A 25235-nucleotide genomic window follows, 5' to 3' on the forward strand; every position below is an offset into this window, starting at 1 on the left:
TGTAAACAAGAAACTGTGTAAAACATAGTGTAGATGCATTGTCCCTAGGCTGTGTGTTATGAATCAAGCATTGAGTCTATAGACAATAATTTTTGTGCAAAGCACAATGCAGTATGTCACCCATTCTTTGTATTTCAAGTGATAAAAATCAGGCTTTCAAAATACATAAGAGAGAGATAGGAGTTATCGATGGTCAACTAACATTACCATGAGCCATAAATGTTTTATGATTAGCATAAAAAAAACACAACTTCTCAATCCTCTTGAGACATAGGCTTTTCAGTAACCTTGGTAAACAAGAGGTCTCCTCACAATTTTGGTGAAAAAGGTTGAGTAGCCCATTTGTATAACACATGAATAATGGTGGAATCCAATGCATAAAGTTCACCAAATTATCTTCAAGCTTTTTCTGTACAATCAACAAACACAAAAGGTGATCGCAGCCTTACAAATAACAATTATTTGACAAAACAAACGGCAAAGAAAATCCACAAAATAATTAGCGATGGTTTATTATCCCCAATATATATGCTCACAATAAAATACTTCCTCCCTTGTTACTAATGACAAACAATGGCACATCTTGCTTGTTTAAATGTGTGTCTTGAATCTTATACGGAAACCGGCTCTAGGCCATCTTGCAACTAAACCATGGATAAATATGATAGAAGTTAAGTGCGCGCGAGGAAGAACCAAGGTTGTGGGCCATTGCATCATTAGAGACAAATAGATCTTCATTGACATTTCACTTGGTAACCTTTACACTCACGCGGACATGTATATATCTTCTTCTCGTAATCATATCATGTAGACAAATGAAGAGATGTTTGCTTTGCTTGCACACAGCGGAACATGGTCTTCGAAAAATGAAGGGGGAGCTAAATCTGTAATTTGCGAGAACTAGAGTCATAACGTTGGAAAGATATTTCTTTCTTCCTTCTTCCTTCTTCTTCTTTGCGAAAGGATAGAGAGCCAGCGAAACAGGAGCAGTGATGGCGATGCTCCACATCTCAGCTCCCAGGGGAGCTTCTTCTTCTTCTTCTTCATCATCATCACCTTCATCATCATTTTCTTCTCCTTTGTTTAGCTCAAAGAATACGACATCCTGTCTGCAGAACCCATGGAAATCGTCAGGTTGCGAAAAACAAAAACTAATTTTCTTTCCAAACTGTTTATATATTACATATTAGTTATTCCAGAATATAAATGAATTCTTTTCAGGTATCGGGTCAATGCAAAAACAAGGAATTTCTCGCTGTTTCTTCGACAAAGTCCAACAGTCTCTCTCAGTAAGGTGCTGTAGATTACAAGTGTCTTTTCTTTAACTAATTAGAACTGTGTTGAATTTGCACCCAAACTATTTAAAGTTTGATATGTTTTAGAACAAATGTTTACCTTTTGTTATTATATCCTGTACAGATTGGTGTCGAATTTGTATGTGTATTATTAAAAAAAAAACCTTTGAATATTTATTTTTGGTGAGGCAGATACTTCTGAATTTGAGATATTTATAGTATTTATTAATAAGAGATATAGGTAAAGCCAATTCTTTTCACATTTTTTCATGGACCTGTGTGTATTAAGTTTGTGGTTGCATTATTCGAAAATCATTTTCAAATTTCGGAATGGAAGATACCAAACTACCTCCAACTGACGAGTTGTGTTGAGATAAAATCTCAAAAATGTTTCAAGTATTTAAATAAATAATTTCAACAAATTTAGATAAAAATGATTTATTATTTATGGTAAGATAAGTTTTTGTTCCCATATTTTTATAGAGTTATTTGTGGATTTTGTAGTTGCATTGTCAGGAAAATTACTGTTAAAATTTGAGATTGAAGATCTAAATGCCTCTAAAATATGACATGTTTTAGATAAGGGTTTTTTGACCATTTTAGGAAAAGGTTTTATGACCATCACCATTGTAATTAAATATTGGAACAACGTTTTCGTAAAAGTGTTTTCTTTTCTATACATCTGCTGGATTTCTGGTATCTGGTTTAGTAACCAGTCATGAAAGTTAAATTGTTTCGATCATTTTTTCGGCAGCTTTGTATGTTGAAACTCCTAAACCCTAAACCCTAAACCGGTCTTTGATTTTTTTGTCAGTCATGGAAAGTCAAGAGGATCGCGAGCTCAGGTAACAATGATGCCTATAGGCACTCCAAAAGTTCCTTATAGAACCCCAGGAGAGGGAGGATGGCAATGGATTGACATTTGGAATGTGCTTGTAAGTGCTTTATTCAGTGTTTGCCTTCAGTGTTAACAGTATTGGGGGAAAATGTTTCCTTGTCTGCTGAATTTTTGTTTCATGCATGAATTATCAGGAAATTCTTTGAAAAATGGCAGTAATTATGAGGTCTTTAGTAGAAAACTTAAATATTTTTCTTGAATTTTGTTTACTTGGCTAATGGTTATTGCTGTCATTGTAATGACCTTCTTCCCAAACAACCGAAATTGGTTTATGCATGGAGATCTAGGTTGTCTTTAGAGTAAACTTCCTTTTTGCTGATGAGGTGGTACAGATTCCGTTTTGATCACTGTAGCTCACTTGATTGTTGGCTGCTTTGCTTGAAGCCTATCAGCAATACGATTGACCATAGAGTGCAACCTTCATTGAGACCGCTAGCACTTTGTACTTACCATTATTTTGTGTGCGTTAAAATTATTCCTGAATCTTCAGCCTATTGTCTCTCTTCCTTGGTACAAAGCTGGGTATCATATGCAATGGCATAGCTGAACGTACACTTAGATATCATTCAGGCAGGACCTACATGCTCAGAGGTGGAGTTTTTCATGATGGTAATTGCCTGCTAAAATGCTTCTTCCTTGCCATCCATCACTGTTAACTTAGAGGACAAAAAGTATGCTTGTGTTGAAACAATCAGTTACCATGATAAATATATTAAGAGAGCTATTTACTCAAAAGAAAAGTGCTGATAGTGGGATGAGTGACAAGAGTGAAGATGTGTTTCACTTTTGTATTAGCCTCAGCAGTACATTTACTGTGTTTCAACTACGTTGCACCACTTACAGTATTTCAACATAGATGTCACGCTAACAATACCTTCTACCTTAGCTGAAATAGCTCAGAGTCTTTGTTTTATTTGTGAAACAGTTTCAGCTACCATTACATGAATAGCCAGACCTCCATTATGCCAGTGTTGTAATGATAAAATTTACAAATGTGGATCATGCTTACCCTTTAACCTTACCAAAGATACATTCATCTCTTTTGAATGTAAAAACCTCCCACTTTCTGTAGTTTCTTTTGGATTCTCTTCTGTGTTGTTGTGATATGTCCCGTCTGATTCAGTGTTGAATTTAAGGCGATTTGTGATCTATACAGACTAGCCATTTGGACATTGTACTATGTAGTATGTACTGTGAACTATCTGTAGGCTTGTGAACTCTGTATATTCTTGTGGGTTCTAGCTTGCGTTATTCAAACAGCGTGAAATGTCGAGGCCATCCACTACTCTGCATCGGCTGGGATTCGAATAGGGAAAGAAACACAGAGCCAGGAGGAAAATGAGGCTGAATTCTGGTCATCGATTCTCGGGCAGTGTTACGAAGGGGAAGCTTTGAAAATGAGAAGCAGATGACGCCATAACGATGGTTCAAGAAGCGACCAGATGGAAAGCTCTGGTGGAAGAAAGGACGGGCTTGGTAGAAGCTGCCTGCCAGAACTATGAAGTATTGGTTGAAGAAAAAAGCGTAGGAAAAGACGGGAGAGTTGTCCATAATAAAGAACTCTTCATTTTGGAAAGACCTAGTGTAACATGAATTACAGTTTGGAAAATTTGAAGTAAATAACTTGCATCAATTAAGTAAGTGATACTATCTTTGAGGCTCTACTATGCTGAGGTATAGGATATGGATTGATTTCCTTTGTATACAATTATGATGCACCTCAGTTGAAGAACCCAACATGCACGTCTACTACGTGTCAAGTATACAGACCAATTTCCTTTTTACACAGTTATGATGCAGCTCAGTTCTTATTAGATTTCACACAATGAGAACCAGGCTTAACTCTGATTAGAGATCCACTGAGTATGCCAGAAACACCCAACATGTGAGAAGGATGCGTAAGGATGTTCTGCTGGCACACCTCAGTTGAAACCAAATGTAAAGTAGGAAATGAAAGCAAACAACTTTAGACTTGTTATGTGTAACTATTGTGTTGTACTGCTTGAATGCGACAGCAACTTTGGAAACTCTTGCTCATCTAATTATGCTTTTTTGTTGCAGTACAGGGAAAGAATAATTTTTATAGGGCAGTACATAGATGAGGAGTTTGGCAATCAAATATTAGCCACTATGCTTTATTTGGATAGCATTGACTCAAACAAGAATATGTACATGTATCTGAATTCTCCAGGTGGAGATGTGAGTCAGCTATCCTTCAGAGTATTATTTATGACTACTTGGTTGTATTTTTTAATAACTAATCAATTTGTTGTACTTGATATTTCATGCAGATCACCCCCTCCATGGCTTTATATGATACTATGGATAGCTTGAAGAGTCCTATGGGCACATTAGCTTTAGGATATGCTTATAATACAGCTGGATTTTTGCTTGCAGCTGGAACAAAGGTATACGAAAGGGGAGAACACTGAACTATGCACGAGTTTAAATTTGTTTCCCAAAATGCCCCCAAGTTGTTTCTCCATGACCCCCTGGTCAACCCCTGAAAGAGAATAGAAAGGAATGAATTGATCACGGAACTGCTCAATAGCACATAATTACTCAAAAAGGGGTCGATGATGGCATTTGGCGAAGACTTAGGGGCATTTGTCGTGGCAAAGCAAAAATGAAGTACATCCGAGGTTTTCCTAAAGTGTAATGCAAAAATGAAAAAGTAGCATGATAGTAAACTAATTATTCAATCCCTTTTTCTTCTTCAGGGATTACGAGTTGCAATGCCTTTAACAAGAATTGCTCTCATATCCCCTGCCGGAGCTGCACGTGGTCAGGTACATCGAGATAGTTAGCTTTTATAGTACCCTGAAAATAATACATTCAGATAGTTAGCTTTATAATACCCTGAAGTTTATAACCATGGCATTAGACCAATTTTGCAGGCTGATGACATACAAAATGAAGCTAAAGAATTGTTGCGTGTTCGAAACTACCTTTTCAATCAATTATCAAGGAAGACTGGACAACCAGTTGAAAAGGTAAATAAAATAAAAGACTTTTATGGCACATTCAATGATTTGGAGAAATGCCAGAAGCATGGAAAAAAATTTAAAACATTGAAATGATTGATAACATGCAAAAGATCGACTGTTAAAGACAGGATATTTTCAATGTCTATGGTTGCAGATTGCTCAAGATCTCAGTCGAATCAAGCGCTTTGGTGCTCAGGAAGCATTAGATTATGGTTTAATTGATCGGATTGTTAGGCCACGGAGAATCAAACCCGATGCACCCAAAAAAGAAAGCACTGTTGGGCTTGGTTAAATTTTTGTCCTTCAGCTTTAGCGTCTTCATGATTTCCTTTGCCTTCAATGCAATTGGATTGAAGATATTACATAATGCTCAAAAGAATGTATTAAGTGGTCTCATTATTGAAAAATGAGTTTACGCCATTTCAATTCGTCATTATCGCAGTGATCTTTAATATGTAGTATGTAGACTTGATATTTGAGGATCTTAAATCTATTTCTATCACACTATAATCAAAGAGCTATAGGCAAGTTCTTGACCATCTTTGAAGATAATGGAATATAAAGTTGTTGGCCATAAAGATCAAACTCATACAATAAGTTTCCATTTTAGATGTCTAGAGATTTAGCAATGAGCATTTTGAGCATTTAGGTAAAATATGGTTAAGTAAATCATTGATTGGATTCTATTTCTTATTTTCATTTGTGCTAACACTCATAATCACACAAAACGAATTATGAAGTGATAACCTGATGCCAAATGGGTTCATTTGATAACCTTCAGAGACCCTCTCAAGAAATTACTGGCCAAGATTGTGTTTCATTTAATAAAAGGCTATTTGAAGGTTGGGAGAAAATAGATGCATTAGAATTTGATGCTCACTTGGTAAATGCCTGGGTTTTGTTTGATCATTGTTTCTATAAAGAACCTTTGGTGAGCTTCACAAGAGGGAAAGAGCTAAAACCTGTACATGTAGGATCATATTTGCTCGTGGAAACACATTTTATACCTTGGGTAATGGTCAGGATGCAAAAGAAGCTTACAAGTTAGTTGTCAGATTCCTCTACAATGCCAATATTTGGTGTTTGTTTAAGGTTCTACTCATTTCTAACTTGAGTGTTGATTGTGGTTATGTAAAAGTGGCAAGATTCTTGTTTATGTCTCTTTAAAAGGAAAGAAAGTAACATGAATGCCAAAACAACATAGGATGGGTGATGCATTGGTTCTTGCACCATATAATTTAGAATCTTGTTCACCACAACTGTATTACTAGAGATATCCTCCTAAGATACTTGCCAAAATAATTCCACATAGAATACGGAGACAAGATTACAAGTTTGACACAATCATATGTATATATATATATATTAAATAAAGATTCACCTTGGTATTAATGGAAAGATGCCCAAAGGCTACAAAGAACTCATACAGTAAAATATAACCTTTATAAGGATTTAGATACACATAAATCGAAGCACATATATATTTGAAACCCAATTGCAATGGTACAATCTTACACCATAGGATGAACTAGGTGTATGTAACTAGGTGTATGTGTATACATAGCTGCAAAAAATCCTTTTTCACAAACATATATATTTCTTGTTTCCCAGACGTTACAATGGAGCAACATTCACAATTCCTAGGCAAATGCTATACGATTCAAGGAAGTTTTCAAGTGTGTTCTGTTTTTCATTATATTAAATGCAATGCGATCGATATCACTTCTTGTATTGTAGAACAAGTTGTGAAGGTTAATCTTAAAATCCAAATTTAGGATCAAACTACTATAATTATAATGAATGCAATCAACCTAATCCTCGAAAGTTAAACCCAAACCATCGAGTTTACAGATCATAATTACACCATTATATATTCGAATGTCACAATCTTAGTAAGGTAACTCTTATGAGGTTTTAATTAATCATATATGAGAATGCCTAAGTTTCTTTATATGATTCATTAATATTTCCCATTGGCTTGTCATGATAGCGATTTAAGAAAGGCAAAAATATCACGTAAAAATCTTTTAAATAAATTAGTTACATCTTTTGTCATACAATTAGAAAAGTAAATTGCTTGACCTCTTCTTTGAATAAACAAAAGTGTAAGGAAATTCCTAAAAATTGATGAGACAAGAAAATATTACGAGATGACATGATGATGTCAATTATATATACTTGGACAAATGGTATCGATTATGTATCGTTCAAGATGTCATTTTGAATAAAAATGCACTTGAGTATGCATCAATTTTCCATTTTCCATCTATGTTTGTTATTGAACGTTACAGATATGGTACACATAATGGATAGATTCTTCTATTTTCATGCCGTTGATGTCAAATAGGAGTTGAACTTAGGTATTTTGGAAACATATATGAATCTTTGACAAAAAAAATTTAATTATCCTAAAAATGAAATCCATTTAAATATTACACTTGCTTTTACAACTAGTTTGTATTCTTGATCATGCTTATTCATTGATTCTTTATGGGTAGCAAAGCTCATTTAAATAACAACTATGGTTATATACTACAAGAGGATATTCTTGATCATACTTATTAAATGTTATAAGCTATTTATCTAATTCTTTAGCATATTTGTTTCTCGAGGTTGCAAGAAGTGTATGATTGGGTTCATTAGTTGCATGCCATTAGCCTGATCTCATATTCCAAAAAGATCACATTGAAATTAATCCCCATTTAATTTCCTAACAATTCGGGTACATTTTTTTAATCGTGTTTGCCTAAAACAAATATGTTTAGTATTCATAAAATCTTTATGATATACCTTCATATTCATTGTAGAGCCTTTCTTCCATGCCAGTTGTGCCATTTGGAAAATTGTATTGCGAGGAGTATATATAGCATGGGAAGCTATCTTACAAATATCCCAACTTCCAAGAATTATACTAAAAATCATTTAAATTATGCCATCTTAGTATTTTTTTATATCTTGACACATTCTTGATCATGCATGATGAATGTGTAGTTATTCTTCACGAACTTTCAATGGTATATACATCCTCAAACAATGTAGAAACACAAGGTGATTACAAACATATATGGGTGTATGCACGAGGGAGTTGCGAGCATATGTTTGAGCCTAACACACTCGGACACACAATACCTCATTGAAATTTTCATTATTTAAATCATGATTCCTAAAAGATTTCATGTTTATTTTAAATTTGGAACTTGCACATTCTCATTTATTCTAGGATAAGTTTCATCATTTGGTTCACATTGCAAAAAAGGTATTGTCCAAAGAACATGGTTGGAGGAATGTATGGTTGAATCCTAACATACCCGTACATGGCCATGACAATTTTTACATTATGAATCATCAAATGACAATCACCCCCAGGATGAAGTCCACGGGACTTCCTTTAAAGAATTTGAGAATATCATTTTGGATTTGACAATAAATAGAGTAGAAGCCACCACCTTTGACCTACTTTAGATTTTGCATCATAATTTACTGATTCTGTATGCTCTTCCTTAAGTTCCGATTTTGCCAATCTTGCAACAACTAGGCCTTTCATTTCACATTTTATTACATAACTAGTTTTAAATGGGAGTTTACTAGCATATGCTCGCGAGAAGCCTTAATGTGAAATGCACTTATATGTCACTACAACATTATTGAAATGATTTTGAGCAAAAACTTTTTGAGCAACATTCCTCGATCATTGACCATAATCATGGTCCATATAAGATCAATGACATGTCTAAGGCTATTTCCTATACCTTGCTTTGAGCGCTAAAATGTTGATTGGAAATCTTAAGTTTTTTAGTTTGAAATATTTATAAATGCAATAAACCGACAACTATGATACATTTTTTACTAAATCTCAAAACATTTGTGGTGGTTGTTCATTTAGTTTCTTATTATTTCATACATGGAATGGAAACTCAACCTAATTGGTAAAGCAAAATTTCCGAACACATTTGCTAACTAGTGTGAAAGTGACCCAATAGAAAAAACCAATAGGAGAAGATAAAATTCCTACTAATTTCCAACGCATGTTTGGCATTGATTGACAATTTCCTATTGTTTAGTACTCGAAAAGGAAGGAACCATTCCCAAATGCCTTTAGTTCACCCCCATGTCAAGCAATTATATGTTCATGCCCTCCCCATTGCTTATCAAATTTGATGCACAAATATAAGGAATTAAATGCTCAATCATTTCATGCTCGTTGTTTTCTCTCTTGGAGGCGGTTGATCAAATAGGATATTTTGGGAGACCAAAAAAACGTGTTTGGTTTTTTTAGGGGCATTTGGGGAAAACTAACATTTGCAACAATATACAGCCACTAATAGAGAGGAGAGGGACTTTAATTAATGGACTAGTTTTCCATGTAGTAGTTGTATTTTCTGTAAAGTAATAATTGAAGCCACAACAACAAAAAAACTATGTTTAGACAGTACAACATCAATGCAAAAGGTTATTTAGTTGTTTGTTTTGTAGCTCTTAGTGTCCCTCCAAGTAACAACCATAGGCCAAACAACAACAATTTGGCCACTTTCCTCTTGATACTTCTTATGGTGATTATTATTAAATAATTTGTATTTTCTACATTATGCAATGGTTCGCATGCAAGCATCTAGACGAAAGAACCAACCTCCATGGTTAGCATGCTAGGATTTTTTTCCCCATTCGCAATCTTGACTTAGCTCACGTTGCCTGAAACGAATGGGAAAATATATGGAGAAATGTTCTTGGACAATTTCGGATCTTTTTTATTGGATTTTGTTCCCTTTATAGATGTTTCCAATAGACAAGCACATAAAATTATCGGATGTTTGATATTTGGGCTATGCCACTTAACTACATGAATAGAGACGTAGGGGAATTTGATGTCACTTAACTCAATATTGTTGGGATTGTAATGCAAAGTGCTTAATCCTTAAGTTTCAAAACTTCGATTCCAAACTCGTGCTCTTGATTTACAAAGTCATTCCTTTCATCTCACACGTATTTACATATGTCGAAACATAGGATGTTGTATCGAGCCTGGTTCCTATTTCACCATACATAATACAACCACACCCTAAATGTTGTCTTCGAAGGTATGTTCATTCTCTTTGCATCTAGTCAAACAAATTCGAAATTCGGAGATATCGAAATGCAAGAATTTGCCATGAGTCCAAACTAGGTATCATCAAAAAACACAAAAAAACATTGTTGACATCCAAGGTTCTGTCCCCCCCCCCCCCCCTCCCATGATGTGATGATGAGCCAAGCCAGCCAGTGCTGGGAACCAGTAATTTACTTATCTATAGTGGGAAATCTTTTGAATTTGGGGACAAACGTGGAATACAACGAAGAATTAGGATATGTGTGTACACATGATGGATCACACACACACACACACACACACGATGACTTGACACTCACATCCACAAGTGGATTGGATGGATATCTTTGCCTAAGTTCAAACTATGTGAAATCGCAGGCAAGAGAGAAACAGAAAAGGGCCAAATATATAAATACTAGAAAAAGGCGTCCCAAGTAGGCCCAACTAAAGATGGGAGCTTTCTATAAGTTGGGATTGAACAGTGAAACCAAATTGCCACTCAAGAGCAGCTAGACGTAGGTAGTGTCAAGAGAGAGAGAGAGAGAGAGAGAGAGAGAGAGAGAGGTTTGGGATGGCAATGAGAATGACAATGTCATTGACATTAAGGGCAAGCGCATTGGTGATGATGAGCTTCTATGTAGTGGTTCTGCTGATGATTGCGAGTGATGAGATTTGTTGGGTAAGTAGGGTGGAGGGGTCAAGGGGAGTGGAGTTGAGGCCGTATGGCCGGACATCGGATGGGCGGCAGGTGGTTCTGGTGGCACTCCGGAGGGGCCGTGTCCGCCTCTCCCTTACCAACTGGGGGGCCACAATCACCTCCCTCCTCCTCCCCAATGCTCAAGGTACCACCACCACCACTACTAACTTAGTACCACGACTACTAGACTTAGCACCCACTACCCAATTACCACACTACTACTACAAAGTGTTTTAAGTTTTATACAAGTTCCTTCACACTTTGTATGTGAAGTGTTTAAGTTTTATACAAGTTCCTTCACACTTTGTAAGTTCCTTATTGTTTCTATGGGGGATTGTTCTCATTTTGGAGTGAGTGAGAGAGAGAGAGAGATCTCCCCCAGCTTGTCAAAGTGTGGAACTCAATGTAACCATGTGATTGTCAAAGTGTGGAACTCAATGTATCCATGTGATTAGTGACAACACTCACGAGAAGTGCCCAATTCCTCAAATTTCTCGTAACTTAATTCATTCATCCACTCATCCTCGGTATAGTTTTTTGATCTCTGTTTTTTTTTTTCCTTTTGGCCCTTTATGATATATATAGGGGACCTGGATGATGTGGTCTTGGGCTACGACTCCTTGAAGGGCTATCAGGTATTGAGAACTTAGCTAAATCTAATTTGAAATTGGCTTACATACTTGTTTGTCTATAATTGGCTTACATGTGATTTGTTTGTTGTGATGGTAAAAGTGTTTTTACAAGTTAAGGAAACACATACATGTTCCATCTTACTTTCTTAGGGTTTTGTAATCCCATTGGGCATGCATATGCACACACACACAAAGAAAAGAAAAATAAAGGAAACTTGGGTCCAATATTTTCTGCTTAACCTTGCAATCCCTCTATCCATATGCGTGCACTTTAGGTTACAATGAATTTGTGTTGGAATCAACTGTAAAATCTTCATAAGTTTGGGACAAGAAAATAACAAATAACTCTCCATAATCCATATTCATACATATAGTACCTGAATTATAATTACTTTCTAAACACAAAAAGATCATTTCATGTGCCATTATCTTTCTTTATTATATTTAGAGTCGAAAAAGATTAGAAATGACTTTGTCATGTTAGTGAACCAAAATTTCACAATGTTTACATATATCATAGAGAAGCATAGACAACTAACCTAATTTTGTAAAGGCGAATTTCTTTGGAAAACACAAATATGTTGTCAATCCTATCAAACTTGAACGTGTGCATCTGTTGCCCACACATAGCGTTAAGATTACGTTGAAACATGTATTTGTACACCCTAGTACTCTTTTGGATTAATGTGATGTGTGTGTACATGTGAAGGGAGACTAAGAAGTGGAATTTTATAATTGCAATCTTTTTCTGTAGAATGGAAGTGCCTACTTTGGAGCTATTGTGGGTAGAGTTGCAAATCGAATTGCGGGAGGCACATTTGTCCTTGATAGAGTTCGTTACAATCTCACTAAAAATGAAGGAAATAACACACTTCATGGTGAATAAATGCATTTTCTATAAAATTGTGCAATATCCCCATAAATTGTTCATCTTAATAGAACATCCATCCCAATATTTTGTACTATTTTAAAAGTATGGATTCATTCCATATCTTAAAATCCATGTCGAATTTACTAATTGTAGGTGGTAAAGTAGGGTATGATAAAGTTCTTTGGGAAGTCAGTTCAAAACTTGACATGGATGGTTCTCCTTCCGCAACATTTAAATATCGCAGCTTCGATGGTGAACAAGGTACTAATATTCTGACGACATGTGTAAATCTTTATGTTATAGTAAATGACCATGTATGGAATGTTGGTTTGGTTTCAAGAAAATCATTATATGCTTTAGTTGCACCTCTAGTGTGTTGTATGCTTTCAATGGGATATCATATGATTTGGGTGATATATATGTTGGGCTGATGCTAAAGGTTCATATAACCTAATAACAACATGCTGGACTTTGTATATTTGTAGGTTTCCCAGGAACTGTAAATGTTAGTGTCAAATACAAGTTGACCAAACATAGAGAACTTGTTGTCGATATGAAAGGGGCAGTGGGCATAAAACCGACCCCCGTGAATTTGGCACAACATACATATTGGAATTTAGGAGGACACGATAGTGGAACCATTTTGAAAAATAAGGTGGAAATATTTGGCGATCAAGTGACAACCGTTGATGAGAATCTAATACCGACCGGAAAGTTGAAGGATGTAAGGGGAACACCCTATGATTTCACAACTGAGAGGACAATATGGAGTCAATTTAAGAATGTGAAAGGTGGCTACGACATTAATTATGCACTAAAAGGTGGAAAAGTGATCAAGGTCGAACAAATGGACTTACATCTAGCTGCAAGAGTAAGTGAACCGATGAGTGGAAGAATATTGGAGTTGTATACAAATCAGCCGGGTATGCAGTTTTACACTGGTAACCACTTGGATAGGATTCGAGGGAAAAATGGAACTATTTATCAACCTCATAGCGGTTTGTGCCTAGAAACACAAGGGTACCCAAATGCTATAAATCAACCCAATTTCCCTTCTATACTTGTCGAGCCTGGGCAAATTTATCACCATAAGATGTTATTTCGTTTTTCAGTTCAAAAATAGGTCATGATGAAATATCCGAAAGTAACATTGTGTTTGAAACAAACTTTTCGGGCAATCCGAGAAGTGAAGTTAAGCGATTGGATGAAGAAAGTGTAATTCCTTGAAAAATAGGAGAAATAAAGTTCGCTACATAATGATTTACTATTTTCTATGCCCCTCCGAGTCGCTATTTTTATCAACAATTCATAATTCATCGATACTAGGAAAATAAATGGCAACAAAACACCTTGTGCCTTTGCAAACAATGTATGACATAGTGTTCCTCATTGTATGAAATTGGTCTTGTATTAAGTTATCGAAATTTTGGAGAATTGTCAAAAACATTTTAATATTAAAAGCTTGTGTCAAACATATCACACAATTATTCTAGTTGAGAAGTGACAAACTGATACATTTCTCAAGACTCATGCCTTCTAATTTTGCCTTAAGTTTAACAAACTGATCAAGACAATTTTAAAAATTGCTAATCAAAGATGTTAAAATATTAAACTTTCCAAGTTAAGTAATGGATTTGAAGTTTAGAAATGGATTTAAATAACATTTTAAAGCAAGCCAATAAGTTATGTGCAATATTTAAAAGCATACGCTATTCTTGATGCATTGCCTCTTTCAATGAAGTTTTTTTAATGTTTTTATGTTCAAACCATGCTTTTCTTAAAGTGGACGTTTTGAATAGGTCTATATTAATAATAAGTTCATCAACGTAAATGGATTTGAACACCTTATACTCAATTAATAAAATGGACTCAATTGCACTTACCAAACCATCAGAAAGTAAATGTCTCATGACGAAAAAATCCATCCATGGAAGGTTCAACTTTCTACACAAGTAATTTGATTCTGTACATTTTACATTTTACATGCAAGATGTATAGACCATCAAATGTATTGTAAGAAATTCTTGTCAAGTATGTTGTTATTATTTTTCAAGCAAAAACCTTCAATTTAGTGTATACATCCATACAACTCCACATCACATATCTTTAGACCTAGGAATCACGAGTCACAATCGACATAGAATGCCATTGGTTACATTATGCCGCTGCGACTAATTCCATAAAAATGATCTGAACATACCATCAATGATCAAGGTATGTTGTTTATGATACATAAAATACTCAGCTAGAGTTGCTTCATATAGGCCTAGAAAACAATGTATTGGACCAAAAGGTGTGGAAAAGGTCTTGAAGGCATCATTCTCCTAGAAATCAAATTGATCAAGTTGTTTAACTCTCATAAAAAACACTGATTTGACATCGGAGTTTTTGAGCTGCTAAGATATGTCTCTTACATATGGCTAATTAATTAATTTTCTGAATTCCAGTTGAGATGTGGCCACTAGATTCATATCAGTATTTTGAGGTTAGTGTTTGTCCAAAACCAAACTGGAGATATACAGTCAATGTACTAATTAGTTATCAAGTACCAACAGGTGCCAATGGTACTATTGTACAAGAAACACAAATCCTCCTTAAAACATGTATATTACATTTTGAGTAATAAAAACCTCCAATCAGCTGAAACTACAACCGCCACAACCACTGCCACCACATACCTCAGTAGCTGAACCCACTGATCTGCCAACTAGAACATTGTCATATTCATAAAACTAGTAGCCCTATTATATTGATGAAATGCTCCACCAGCAATAATATGGTATCATGGATGTGGATTGCGTAATTTCCTCTCAAGATAACAGAGCTTACAATTTAAAAACAAATCTCAATATTTAATCAAAACAATCATCTATGGTGACCTATTTTCAAAGGCAGCCTCTTCTCTTCACAAATTGACAATGATGGGAGCATAACTAAAACAAAATTAAGCCCTAGGCTGGTGATAAATTCATTTAAAATGGAAGACATTGATTTATACTCACCCCAATCATCAGAAGATTGCGTTGATCAGTTTAGAAGAGCATTTTTTCCTTCAATTCAACATCCAACCCCTCCAGGTCAAATACCAATGTGGAACTGATTGTTGAGAGTGGCAACACAAGGATTACACTTACATTCGGTGAGACCTACAGCATACACCAATATTGTTGGCTTCACATGTAGAAGTTGCAAAGTATAAACCTACAGACAATTGTATAAACCAAACCCCCATGGTATCCATTCCCCTATTGAAGAGAGCCATTGCTCGTCTAATACACACATCGATGTTGTCATACTATAGGAGAGTCGCAAAACCCCCTTCATCTTTTTCACTTCACCTCTACTATAGTTTCCTACCGCATTCTAGACTTATCTGTACCATTGAAAGAAGAGCATCTCTATAAAGTAACTATGCAAATGTGGCCTCTACAGTCTACTTCTTAAACAACTTTCTTTTTCATTAAGGATGGAAAGTAGCATAAATTTGATTTTGAAGACTGGCAGCAAGCTCAAGGAGGGCTCAAAATCTGAGCCAGGTTTTGTTCTTGATCTAGTCATAATACGTCGTGTAGTATTTCCAAAACATTTCTGACATCTTTGCATGGATAGCATTTCTTTTGTTTCTTGGCCAGTCACAATTTGATGACCAGTTGTCACTTTGGCTGCATTTACCATGAAAGGATGTGTGATGCTACAGATGTGTAATCGTCATTGATACGGTTGAGACTAAGATTTGTTGAGAGTTGGAAATTCATTTAGTATAGTTTATTGGTTTATGGGACTTTGGAGGAACGGGTCATGAGATGGGTCCTAAAAAGGACCACCATGCCATTAACCAATTTGTCAATCCATACAAGTTGGGTGGTAGAACACCAATTGTTTATTAACCATCATAGTCAGAAGATGCAATCAATGAAGCAGGTTCATCTGGATCCTTCCTGTCTTGGATTTCAAAGCATTTAGGTTGATATATTAATGGCTTCAACACCTCTCGCCCTGACAAAGAAAATGCATAATTGCTTCTTCTGGGATACATGTATGTGCATCATGCCAGGTTCACTTGTTATCCATGTCCTATACTGAAAGAGTTCCCGCTTCTCTTTTACTAGATTGCATATGCGAGAGATTGTGACCTTCACTCTAGGCGCCTCATAGGCACCCCAGCCTCCTTGACTCTGCCGAGGTTACTGAAAGCATTCAGAGATTTTGGGAGAAGAGGTTTCCATGTGAGCTATACACCCTCGAATTTACCATGTTTGCTGATGGTGCTGGTGACATACATTATGATCTCCAAGCAGCCTTTGCTAGACAAAGCACATTCTTCTACCAGGTATGCTTTCAATTTTGCTATATTTTTCCTTTTTTGTGCATAGAGACATTGTTCCATTATTGTTCACCTTCAGGTTAATTTGAGTGGGTTTCTGAAACATATATGAGAGATGACAGTTTCTTGAGGGTTGCAGAATGTCTGCACAAGGATTTTTTCCAGTTGTTCAGAATGATGAATTCTAAGTTCTTACTAGGTACTCTGATAAAAAAAGATTTGGTTACAAACCAATACCTGAGAGGCAAAAGTGCATTCACATCCATCTCGGTGGTTGGCAGTATAAAGATAGTACTGACAAAGGGACTGTTCCAGGTATTCTGAATGCATGAATTACTTTTTATAAAAACCTCCAAATTGTACTCCTTGTATTAGTAAAGCTAATTAGAGAGTACATACTCATAACTGTGATACGAATTAATTGCTCCATGACTATTTTTTATACAGTTTACAATGTTCACTAACCTTTCCATGTTACTGTGCTAAGCTTTGTTTGGATGAGCATAATATAAAATACAGCATATCAAGAAAGTCTCAAAAATATTAAATCCATTGATTGACCTAACTAAAAAGGAAGAACCTTTCATTGAAGAAAATTTGACTAACGCAAGAACATTGTATGTGCTGTCAAGAACTTGGCAATGTGTTGGATTTTTTTATTCAGTTACTATAAATACCCTGTTTTGGCAAGAGGAAAAAGGAGACGTAAAGAACACAAACATGCTTTGCGAACATCTAAATGAAGCACACCGTACCAACTGATGGTAAGCATAATTCATAGGCACGCTTAGAGAGTGATATGCTGACCAAAGAAGACTAATCCAACCATGTCTCCTCTACATCAACGAAAAGGCATGAAAACTCTTTAACTTCTTCTGAAAGGACTGATAGTGATAGGGTATACGATATCGATCTCAAGCTGTCCAGAATGCCATTACCTATGCTTAGAGGGTATTTGAATTTCGAGCTTGAAACTAAAGAAACGTTCCCATCTTGTAGTTGAGAAGATGATAAGAGCATGTTTTCTAGTGAATTCTCCTTGGATCTTTAATTCATGGAGAAGGTAAATTTGCATGTCGTAAGACACATGGTGATCAGATGACCCTCAAATGAGAGACCGTCATAAGAGATATCAACATGGGCAATGAAAATTGGCATGATTTACTGTTCCGGGAATACATAACTTGATTTTGCAAGAACAGAGAAGCTCCATCCCCATTTGTTCCAAATACCACTAAAATCCATCCTTTTAGGATTACAAGCATGTCTCCACGATGCTTAAGTGAGCTCAAGCTATTCACTATGACTAGAGATGCAGCCACAATATTGCACAGGTCCAACAAACCATGTCCAGCCATCATGGCATAGTATGTCCGAGTCTGGCATACATGTGGATGGTTGCACTACCTATACCATATCTCTTTGTTGCAGGGATTTTCTTTTTGTTCGCCTATTTCTACCAATTTTTCTCTTACCTTTGGTGCCCGTTTTAGCTGTTTATTAGCTTTCGTTTTATGTTACTCTTTTCTTTGTCTTTTTGTCAGAAAACAATCCCCATCCTCAGAAGTTCCACATTACTTCATATTTCCTGATAACCCTCAATACTGGAGTCACGAAATTCCTCCCCATCTGAACGTGGTGTTGAAGGCAATATGATGCCGAAGTATGGGATATTGTCAAACCACACCGCAAATATGGAGTGCACCTTAACTTTGCAGCATACACAGTGCTCTGTTATGCTCATACACTCAATAAAGCCTGGGTAGAGATTCTCCCAAAGGCTTGGAGTCAATACACTACCCTGTCATGATTGGTCACCAATTCAATTCTGCTCGGATTGAGATGGAGGTAATCCTAGAAGTGGCACTACAGTTTGCAGTGTGGTGATTCAGTAAAGCTATTTCAGCTAAGAAAACTTCTTCAATCGCGTTTTTCATAGTGTCTTCTTGTCTGGAATTGATTTTCCTTAGCCGAAATTGATTTTCCTTTTGTTTCTGCTATTTATTTTTCCTTTTTTTCAGTATTTTCAAAACTTTTTAGAAGCTTATAATCAAAAAATAATAATTGTGAAGACCCCTAGAAGGATCTCTGCCAAAAGAACCAATCTGAACCCATCTTTTGTTTCTCCTCTTTCTTTCCCAGTTATTCAGAACTTTGACAGCAGTGCGGTTGATCGTTTGCCCTCATCTTTATGTAGATCCTTGACCTCAAAAATAGAAACCTATATGAAACAAACTTGTGTTTCTCCTATTTATAACCAGATTGTCAGCACTTTTAGGAAAGTGTGCTTGTTTGGCCTTTAATCTCTCTATATAGATGCTTATGTTTGAATCTCTATTGTATGTCGGTTCTAAAAACACATACACTCTAAACGCTCTAATCTGTATACAGCACTCATATCAAGGATGGTGGTTTGCCCCATCCTGTTTTTCAGAACTTTCAAAACATTGACAATGCTCATTTGGTCTTTCATATCTCTATCAAGATGCATCTGCTCTTTTATTTATCCTTCACCTCACTGAATGACCTCCGCTGACGCTAATGAGAAACATTCTCAACCAATGCAAAATCATGCTAATCTTGATCTTTGCGAAGAGTTTCACATAGCTTTTACTTATACAAATTCGACAAAAATTTGCTTTCATTTACAAATCTTTACTTATTAGGATAACAAAGAATATTAACTGCCAGTGTTTCATAGTTTTCATGAAAACATCCACACAGATGGAGAGAAAAACACTAAATTTCACCAGTTCCAATAACAGCAAAGATTTTGAAATGCAGATTTTCCATACTTGAAAGGAAGAAATATATACGAAAATTTCTATAAGACTATAATGGTATATGCAATCTATCAAAGATTACAACTGTTTATGCCTGTCACATAAGAGGAGAGACAAGAAAAGAGAAAAGTTTTTCTATCCTGGTTTCCTGAAATCAAATGGCTTGAAATGTATTTGATGTAATCACAAATAACCAAAGTCGGGTTTGATGTTTGATCATTGAATCTGAAATTACTACTCTGTGAAAAATCTTCATCATGCATCAATCCAATATAGAAAGGGGCAGTGGGATGACGAGGATGTCGTAATGCCCTGTACTAATGGCTTTGATGTTATGAAGGTGTACAGGTCAGGGTCCATGACAAACAGCAATGTCTCTAGTCTTCATGATCAACTTTGCCAGGACGATTGTTTGTACACTATGAGGAGTGAACTAGTAGTTTTTGCGTAGAAGAAATCCATATAGAAATGCTGAAATATCTACCAGTTTGGATAAAGTTTGAATTACAGTTTCTCGTATTTCCGAATATGATTGTCTATAGTATTTTATGAAAATCTACTTGACAATACAAATGTTTACTAGTTTTGATTATTTAAAGTTTTTTGACATGATGATTTCTCGTATTTTTTAACATGATCTAGTGTTTGTGTATAAATTTTACAAAAACCTTGTTTTACATAGAAAGAAAAGGAAAGGAAAATTTATTGTTACTGTTAAAAGATCGAAATGGTCTATAAATTATTACAATTTACAATTGAAAGTATGAGTTCTCCTGTACATATATAAGTGTGCCTAAGTATCCCTTCTAAAACTCTGTCTTTTCTGATTTGCATTAGCTCACTACATAATTTGCTCCAATTTCTCTACTTTTCCCTTCCATGTTTCTTCTCCTTTTCATATTATATTATGTAGCCGGAAGACATATGTAGTGCTAAGTAAATCAATCAGGTTTGACATATTTCTATATTGCATTTGAATTGAAAGGAAATATTGAGAAGTAACTAACTAGAATCTTAAAGTGCGTTATATGTTTATACTCCTAGTTTCGGAACCATGTCAATCTTGGATACCTTTGCCTACGAAGTTCTCAGATCCACTTAAAAATACAGGTCACTTATGTTTCCTCAAAACTAAAATGATAAAAATAAGTAAAACTTAAAGAAATAAGGAGTTGAAGTATTGAGAAGGTTACCTGGTTGAGGCAGTGGGCAAAGCCAACTCGCAATCGAGGAGGGACTGAAGCGTGAGCGATCGGCTAAAAGATTCATCCAAAGGTGCAAAACGATCGGTGATCATGAGGGGAGAAGAAGGAGCCAGCATTCCTGGTATCTGCAAAAATGTATATTATAGGTAACAATTGGCCAGAATCTAACCTGGTCCCTGCATATATGTATTGAAGTGGTACTTGGTATCATAGCAGAATCCATTCATTTACTTGCTTTCTCTTTTCAATTTCAAGTGGTATCTACCAAATCTCTTCTTCATACATGTTATGTCTGTGTTTTATTGTTAATAGTATTAATCTTGGTAATACTGCTCGAGATGTCCAACCAAAAGTAGACTATCTTCGATATTCATGACTGAACGAATCAAGCAAAATGGATTGATTATTATTAGAGGTTTCTGGTACGTTCTATAGGAATGCTAATACTAATCATCTCCATAATGTTTACTTTTGACTATAAGATAGATTAAGCAAACTAGGTTATATTAATCAAATAACCTAATCAACCATTGATTTATACAAATACAAATAACCTAATCAACCATTGATTAATATATATGATTAATATAACCTAATCAACCATTGATTTATACAAATACAAATAACCTAATCAACCATTGATTAATATATATGATTAATATAACCTAATCAACCATTGATTTATACAAATACAATACTAATTTTTCCTTGGAAGGGTTGGTTGGTCTGTTGAATGTCCCTTCCTTAAAGGGATCTTTATGTGAGTAAAGAAAGCTTTTGCCAACCATTTTGTAAAGATCTCCGCTCAACTTTATGCCACGTGATGCGCATTAGTGACCTAACGTGTTTTCCTGTGCATGGCATAGAGATGTGCTTTTCTAGATGGTGGCGTTAAAAATCCTTGTTGCGCATGAAAACGTATGTCACATACTTGTCTTGATAGATTTAATTTTGTTTTTAACACAAGTTGCCAAAGTGTAGTAGGACATGGCCATATAATATATTAGATTGCCTACTCTAGCTTATAGCCAAAAATTTTATTAATAGGATCAAGGAAACTTTCATGTAAATAAAAGCTAGTACGTCATTGAATTTCTCATATTAAGAGGAATGTCAAAGAGTAGTTCAATCAAGTTTTCATGGGAAAACGAAGCAATAGTTGAGTTTTTTCCATACAACAAAATATATTCAAAGATTTAAGTTATCCAGAGTGAAGACAATGCTAGAGCACAATGTGAAAGCATCATTTTTATAAATCATTTAGACAGCCCGACCAGTTTGATCTAAAAAATATTTTCTTATGCATTTTATATAAACTAAAAAATGTGAACATGATGGTATAGCAATCAAGCTTGTACGTCCTTAAGGTTGTGGGTTTAATCATATGTTCATTATAAAAATCTTGATATTTCTAGTCTGAGGTTATTATGTACGACCCTAAAAAATATGGTTTTACAAATCACTTCCGACAACCCAAGAGCTGAAAATAATATCATGGTATTACAATGTACTAATAGAGGTGCTACTAACATTTTCATATCTTCGAGATAATGCACCTAAGGACAAGCTTTTACAAATCACTGTCTTCAACGATGTCTTAAAAACAAGGACATGGCCTTGCGATGGTGCTTATAAAGCTGCTAAAGTCATTATGTTTTTGAGGTTTGTGAGATCTACTCTTAAAGAATTGAAGAGAAAGTAATGTCACGGGTAAATAAGAGAAGCGACAATGGATGACCATTAGATTCAACACAACTTCAACTAACTTCCTTTTTGCTTGTCATAATTGTACACCTCAACGAGAAAGAGATGGGGTTAAGGTTAAATCTATCTTTTGCCACTCTAGTGTCTTTCGCATTACGAGGATCTAAAATAATATAAAATTAGAAATTATAACCACACATTTATAGGTGGATTTTCTAAGCCAACAGAATTATCTTGGTTTCGAGAAAATAAACTTGTAAATAGAGGAATTTCTTAGTATTCATGACCTTAAACTAAAAATATGAAGGATTTACATATTGAATTCACAACATATTTGGCCCAATGCCGAAGACTGGAAACATATTCATGATGCAACACTGGAAAGTGCATTGACATGTTCATATATTTACGTTTAACAATTTAAATTGTGTAAATATGTTTTATCAAAATCAAGAGCCAAGCTTCTACTTGGTGCACTCATTGAGATGATTTAAAGCTTTATTAGATGTTCAATAAGTAAATTTTGACCAATACATATATTGGTAACAATTTGCGGGCATACAATCGTTGAACTATATATACATCTTTTATTCCATGCTCCACAATGTGCTCTTCCAAAACTTCGTCTCATGCTTTCCCTCATTGGAGTTATAGAAATCTTACAAGAATCTGCCTTGCAAACGTTAAGCAAACCCTTTAGATCGTCATAAATATTTGACTGCAAGTGAGATTTGGATGTCAAGAACACCCAAGCCAAATGTTAGGATGAGAAACCGACGTGATACAAATTTCTCGAGCACGATTAAGGAAACAAAGGTTGTGATTGGGCAACGATGACGCCATCATAATGCAAATGTTCTAACAACATGTTTGAATCAGGCATGAGAAATCAACTCACTAAATGAAATTTGGTCACATGACCATAACATTGTACATTAACACCATCAAACAAAACAAAAATGCAAGATCATATTAAATACTATATTATTTATACATATTTTTTCCATATGGTCATTGACTCACAAAGCTTTCAAAACTTACGGTAATTTTAAGTTAAAACTTTATTATGTATTCATTCATGCACTCTGAATGCTGAAGGCTTCAACGCTCAAACCACCCAAGAGCTGACTGCTTCAAAGGTTTGGCACACGTATCATGTTCCTCACACAATTATCACCAAGTTTTGGCAAAAAATCTGGAAACAACATCACGTGAGGCGAATTACCACGTTCCAATGGCTATTAATACATAAGGCACAATCTTAGCATGGGAGGCGAATTAATACTACCGGTTGGAGCGTGACAACATGGGAATCTTAGCTCTCCTAATAGTGTAGCATGCCCAAATGCAACAAAATCAATATGACACACTTTGTGGGAATGCCCAGAGACCCATCGAATATGGTGGGAGGTTGGCCGCCGATTGTAATTATGCCAAGTGCAAGGCACAATCTAGTGGGGAAATGTGTGTTGTTTATCATGGTAAGTCCCAGTTGACAGGTACAAGCATCAAGATGAGGGGATGACTCTGGTGATAAAAGCACAAGAGGTTTTTTTTCCCACCATCAACAATATCCACTCAACTCCTATTACTGTCAAATCTCAAGTTGTGTTGGAATTCGTTAGCCCAATAACTCTTTGGACTCTATGGAAACAACGGTGTAGACCTGTCTTGTCCAACCAACTAGCGCATCCAATGATGTTAATTCAAGAGATATGGAGTGAAGTCATAGCCGCTCTAAAGAGCCAATACGATGGCCTCAAGGGTGGCTCTCATAGAGTTGAAAGGCAACGACTAGCCTTCATCCAACAATGGTCATCCTCTCCCTTTCTTAAGTCAGTGGGCATCCACATAAGATGGAACTATCGCGTCCCTAGAGGGATTTGTATATAACACTCTCATTTGTAAAATTTTATAACTAATGGAAGGAGTTTTTCTTTGAAAAAAAAGGCCTCAAAATACATTACATATCTTTGCTCGTGAGTTTTATTTTGAGAAGTTTCATCATATCTAACAACCTATGACATATCCAGAAATCCCTCGTTTAGTGAACAAACCAAATTTCTTCCTTCCAAACTATACATGGGTTTTCTTAGTGTGCCATGAGTTAGGATGTGAGGTCTTAAACTATGCATGAACTTTTGCATCAGAAGTTGGGATATGAACTCACAAACATATAAAACATGCGTTTTTCTTATGGACACCTCTCTCTCACCTCGTTTCCTTCTTCTATTCCACGGTTCAGAATTAAAAATCTGGTCATTTGGCGTACTATTACATCATTGGCTCTTTGGATAATATGGAAAGCGAGATGTGATTTTGTTTTTAACAATGTCCACATACAGCTCAACACTATGCTTATTGAATTTTGGATGTTGTTTGTTCACACACGACATGGTCAATATGATTATCTCCAGGGTTCAGATGATGTTTTGTCGCAACGGCAATTGGCCTTTAAGAACCAATGGCAAGGACTTCAATTATTTTCAGATACAAATGTTGGTTCGAAGTGGAATTATGTCATACCTTCTTTTATGTTGGATAATGGATAATGGTATTCTACTTGTTCATATATGACATCATCTATTTAATCAGATGTACTAGCATTTGTATCTTACAATAAGAAGTGAGATGAAATGGCTCCTTCTGTTTTTTCTATGTAGACTTTTCAAGTAATATACTAAGGTGCATCTTCCTTTAAAAAAAAACAAATAAAACATGCACATGTTTTTTGAGTTCACTTAATAAATCTTTGA

General features: G+C 35.5%; 3 protein-coding genes across 3 annotated transcripts in view; all 3 read left to right on the forward strand.

Annotated features, from left to right (window-relative positions):
* The first annotated feature begins 933 nt into the window (after positions 1-933).
* CLP2 (CLP protease proteolytic subunit 2) lies at positions 934-5765 on the forward strand. The gene is made up of 8 exons (XM_087331235.1): positions 934-1134; positions 1222-1294; positions 2110-2230; positions 4255-4392; positions 4485-4601; positions 4914-4982; positions 5091-5186; positions 5335-5765. The coding sequence occupies exons 1-8, from the start codon at positions 993-995 to the stop codon at positions 5470-5472; spliced, it is 894 nt and encodes a 297-aa protein (XP_087187361.1). The 5' UTR covers positions 934-992; the 3' UTR covers positions 5473-5765.
* Positions 5766-10774: 5009 nt separating this feature from the next.
* On the forward strand, positions 10775-13881 carry LOC147869611 (uncharacterized). Its single transcript, XM_087331246.1, has 5 exons — positions 10775-11105; positions 11546-11595; positions 12347-12470; positions 12617-12724; positions 12949-13881. The coding sequence occupies exons 1-5, from the start codon at positions 10835-10837 to the stop codon at positions 13584-13586; spliced, it is 1191 nt and encodes a 396-aa protein (XP_087187372.1). The 5' UTR covers positions 10775-10834; the 3' UTR covers positions 13587-13881.
* A 2819-nt stretch (positions 13882-16700) lies between these two features.
* The window catches only part of LOC147869612 (glycine-rich domain-containing protein 2-like), a 59744-nt gene continuing 51209 nt past the window's right edge, over positions 16701-25235 (forward strand). The window contains exon 1 of the mRNA XM_087331304.1: positions 16701-16793. Coding sequence (XP_087187430.1) covers positions 16716-16793 — 78 coding nt within the window. The 5' untranslated portion in view covers positions 16701-16715. The remainder of the gene's footprint in view (positions 16794-25235) is intronic.

Source organism: Azolla caroliniana, unplaced genomic scaffold (assembly GCF_043228905.1).
Source record: "Azolla caroliniana isolate FFs.n. ecotype wild unplaced genomic scaffold, voAzoCaro1.0.p SCAF_1, whole genome shotgun sequence".
NCBI lineage: Eukaryota > Viridiplantae > Streptophyta > Polypodiopsida > Salviniales > Salviniaceae > Azolla > Azolla caroliniana.

Coding starts and splice junctions, on each gene's coding strand:
- CLP2 (XM_087331235.1), top strand. CDS start 993: ATGGCGATGCTCCACATCTCAGCTCCCAGGGGAGCTTCTTCTTCTTCT. Junction 4,393..4,484: donor TGAATTCTCCAGGTGGAGAT/GTGAGTCAGCTA, acceptor TATTTCATGCAG/ATCACCCCCTCCATGGCTTT. Junction 4,602..4,913: donor TGCTTGCAGCTGGAACAAAG/GTATACGAAAGG, acceptor TTTCTTCTTCAG/GGATTACGAGTTGCAATGCC.
- LOC147869611 (XM_087331246.1), top strand. CDS start 10,835: ATGGCAATGAGAATGACAATGTCATTGACATTAAGGGCAAGCGCATTG. Junction 11,596..12,346: donor ACTCCTTGAAGGGCTATCAG/GTATTGAGAACT, acceptor CTTTTTCTGTAG/AATGGAAGTGCCTACTTTGG. Junction 12,471..12,616: donor AGGAAATAACACACTTCATG/GTGAATAAATGC, acceptor TACTAATTGTAG/GTGGTAAAGTAGGGTATGAT.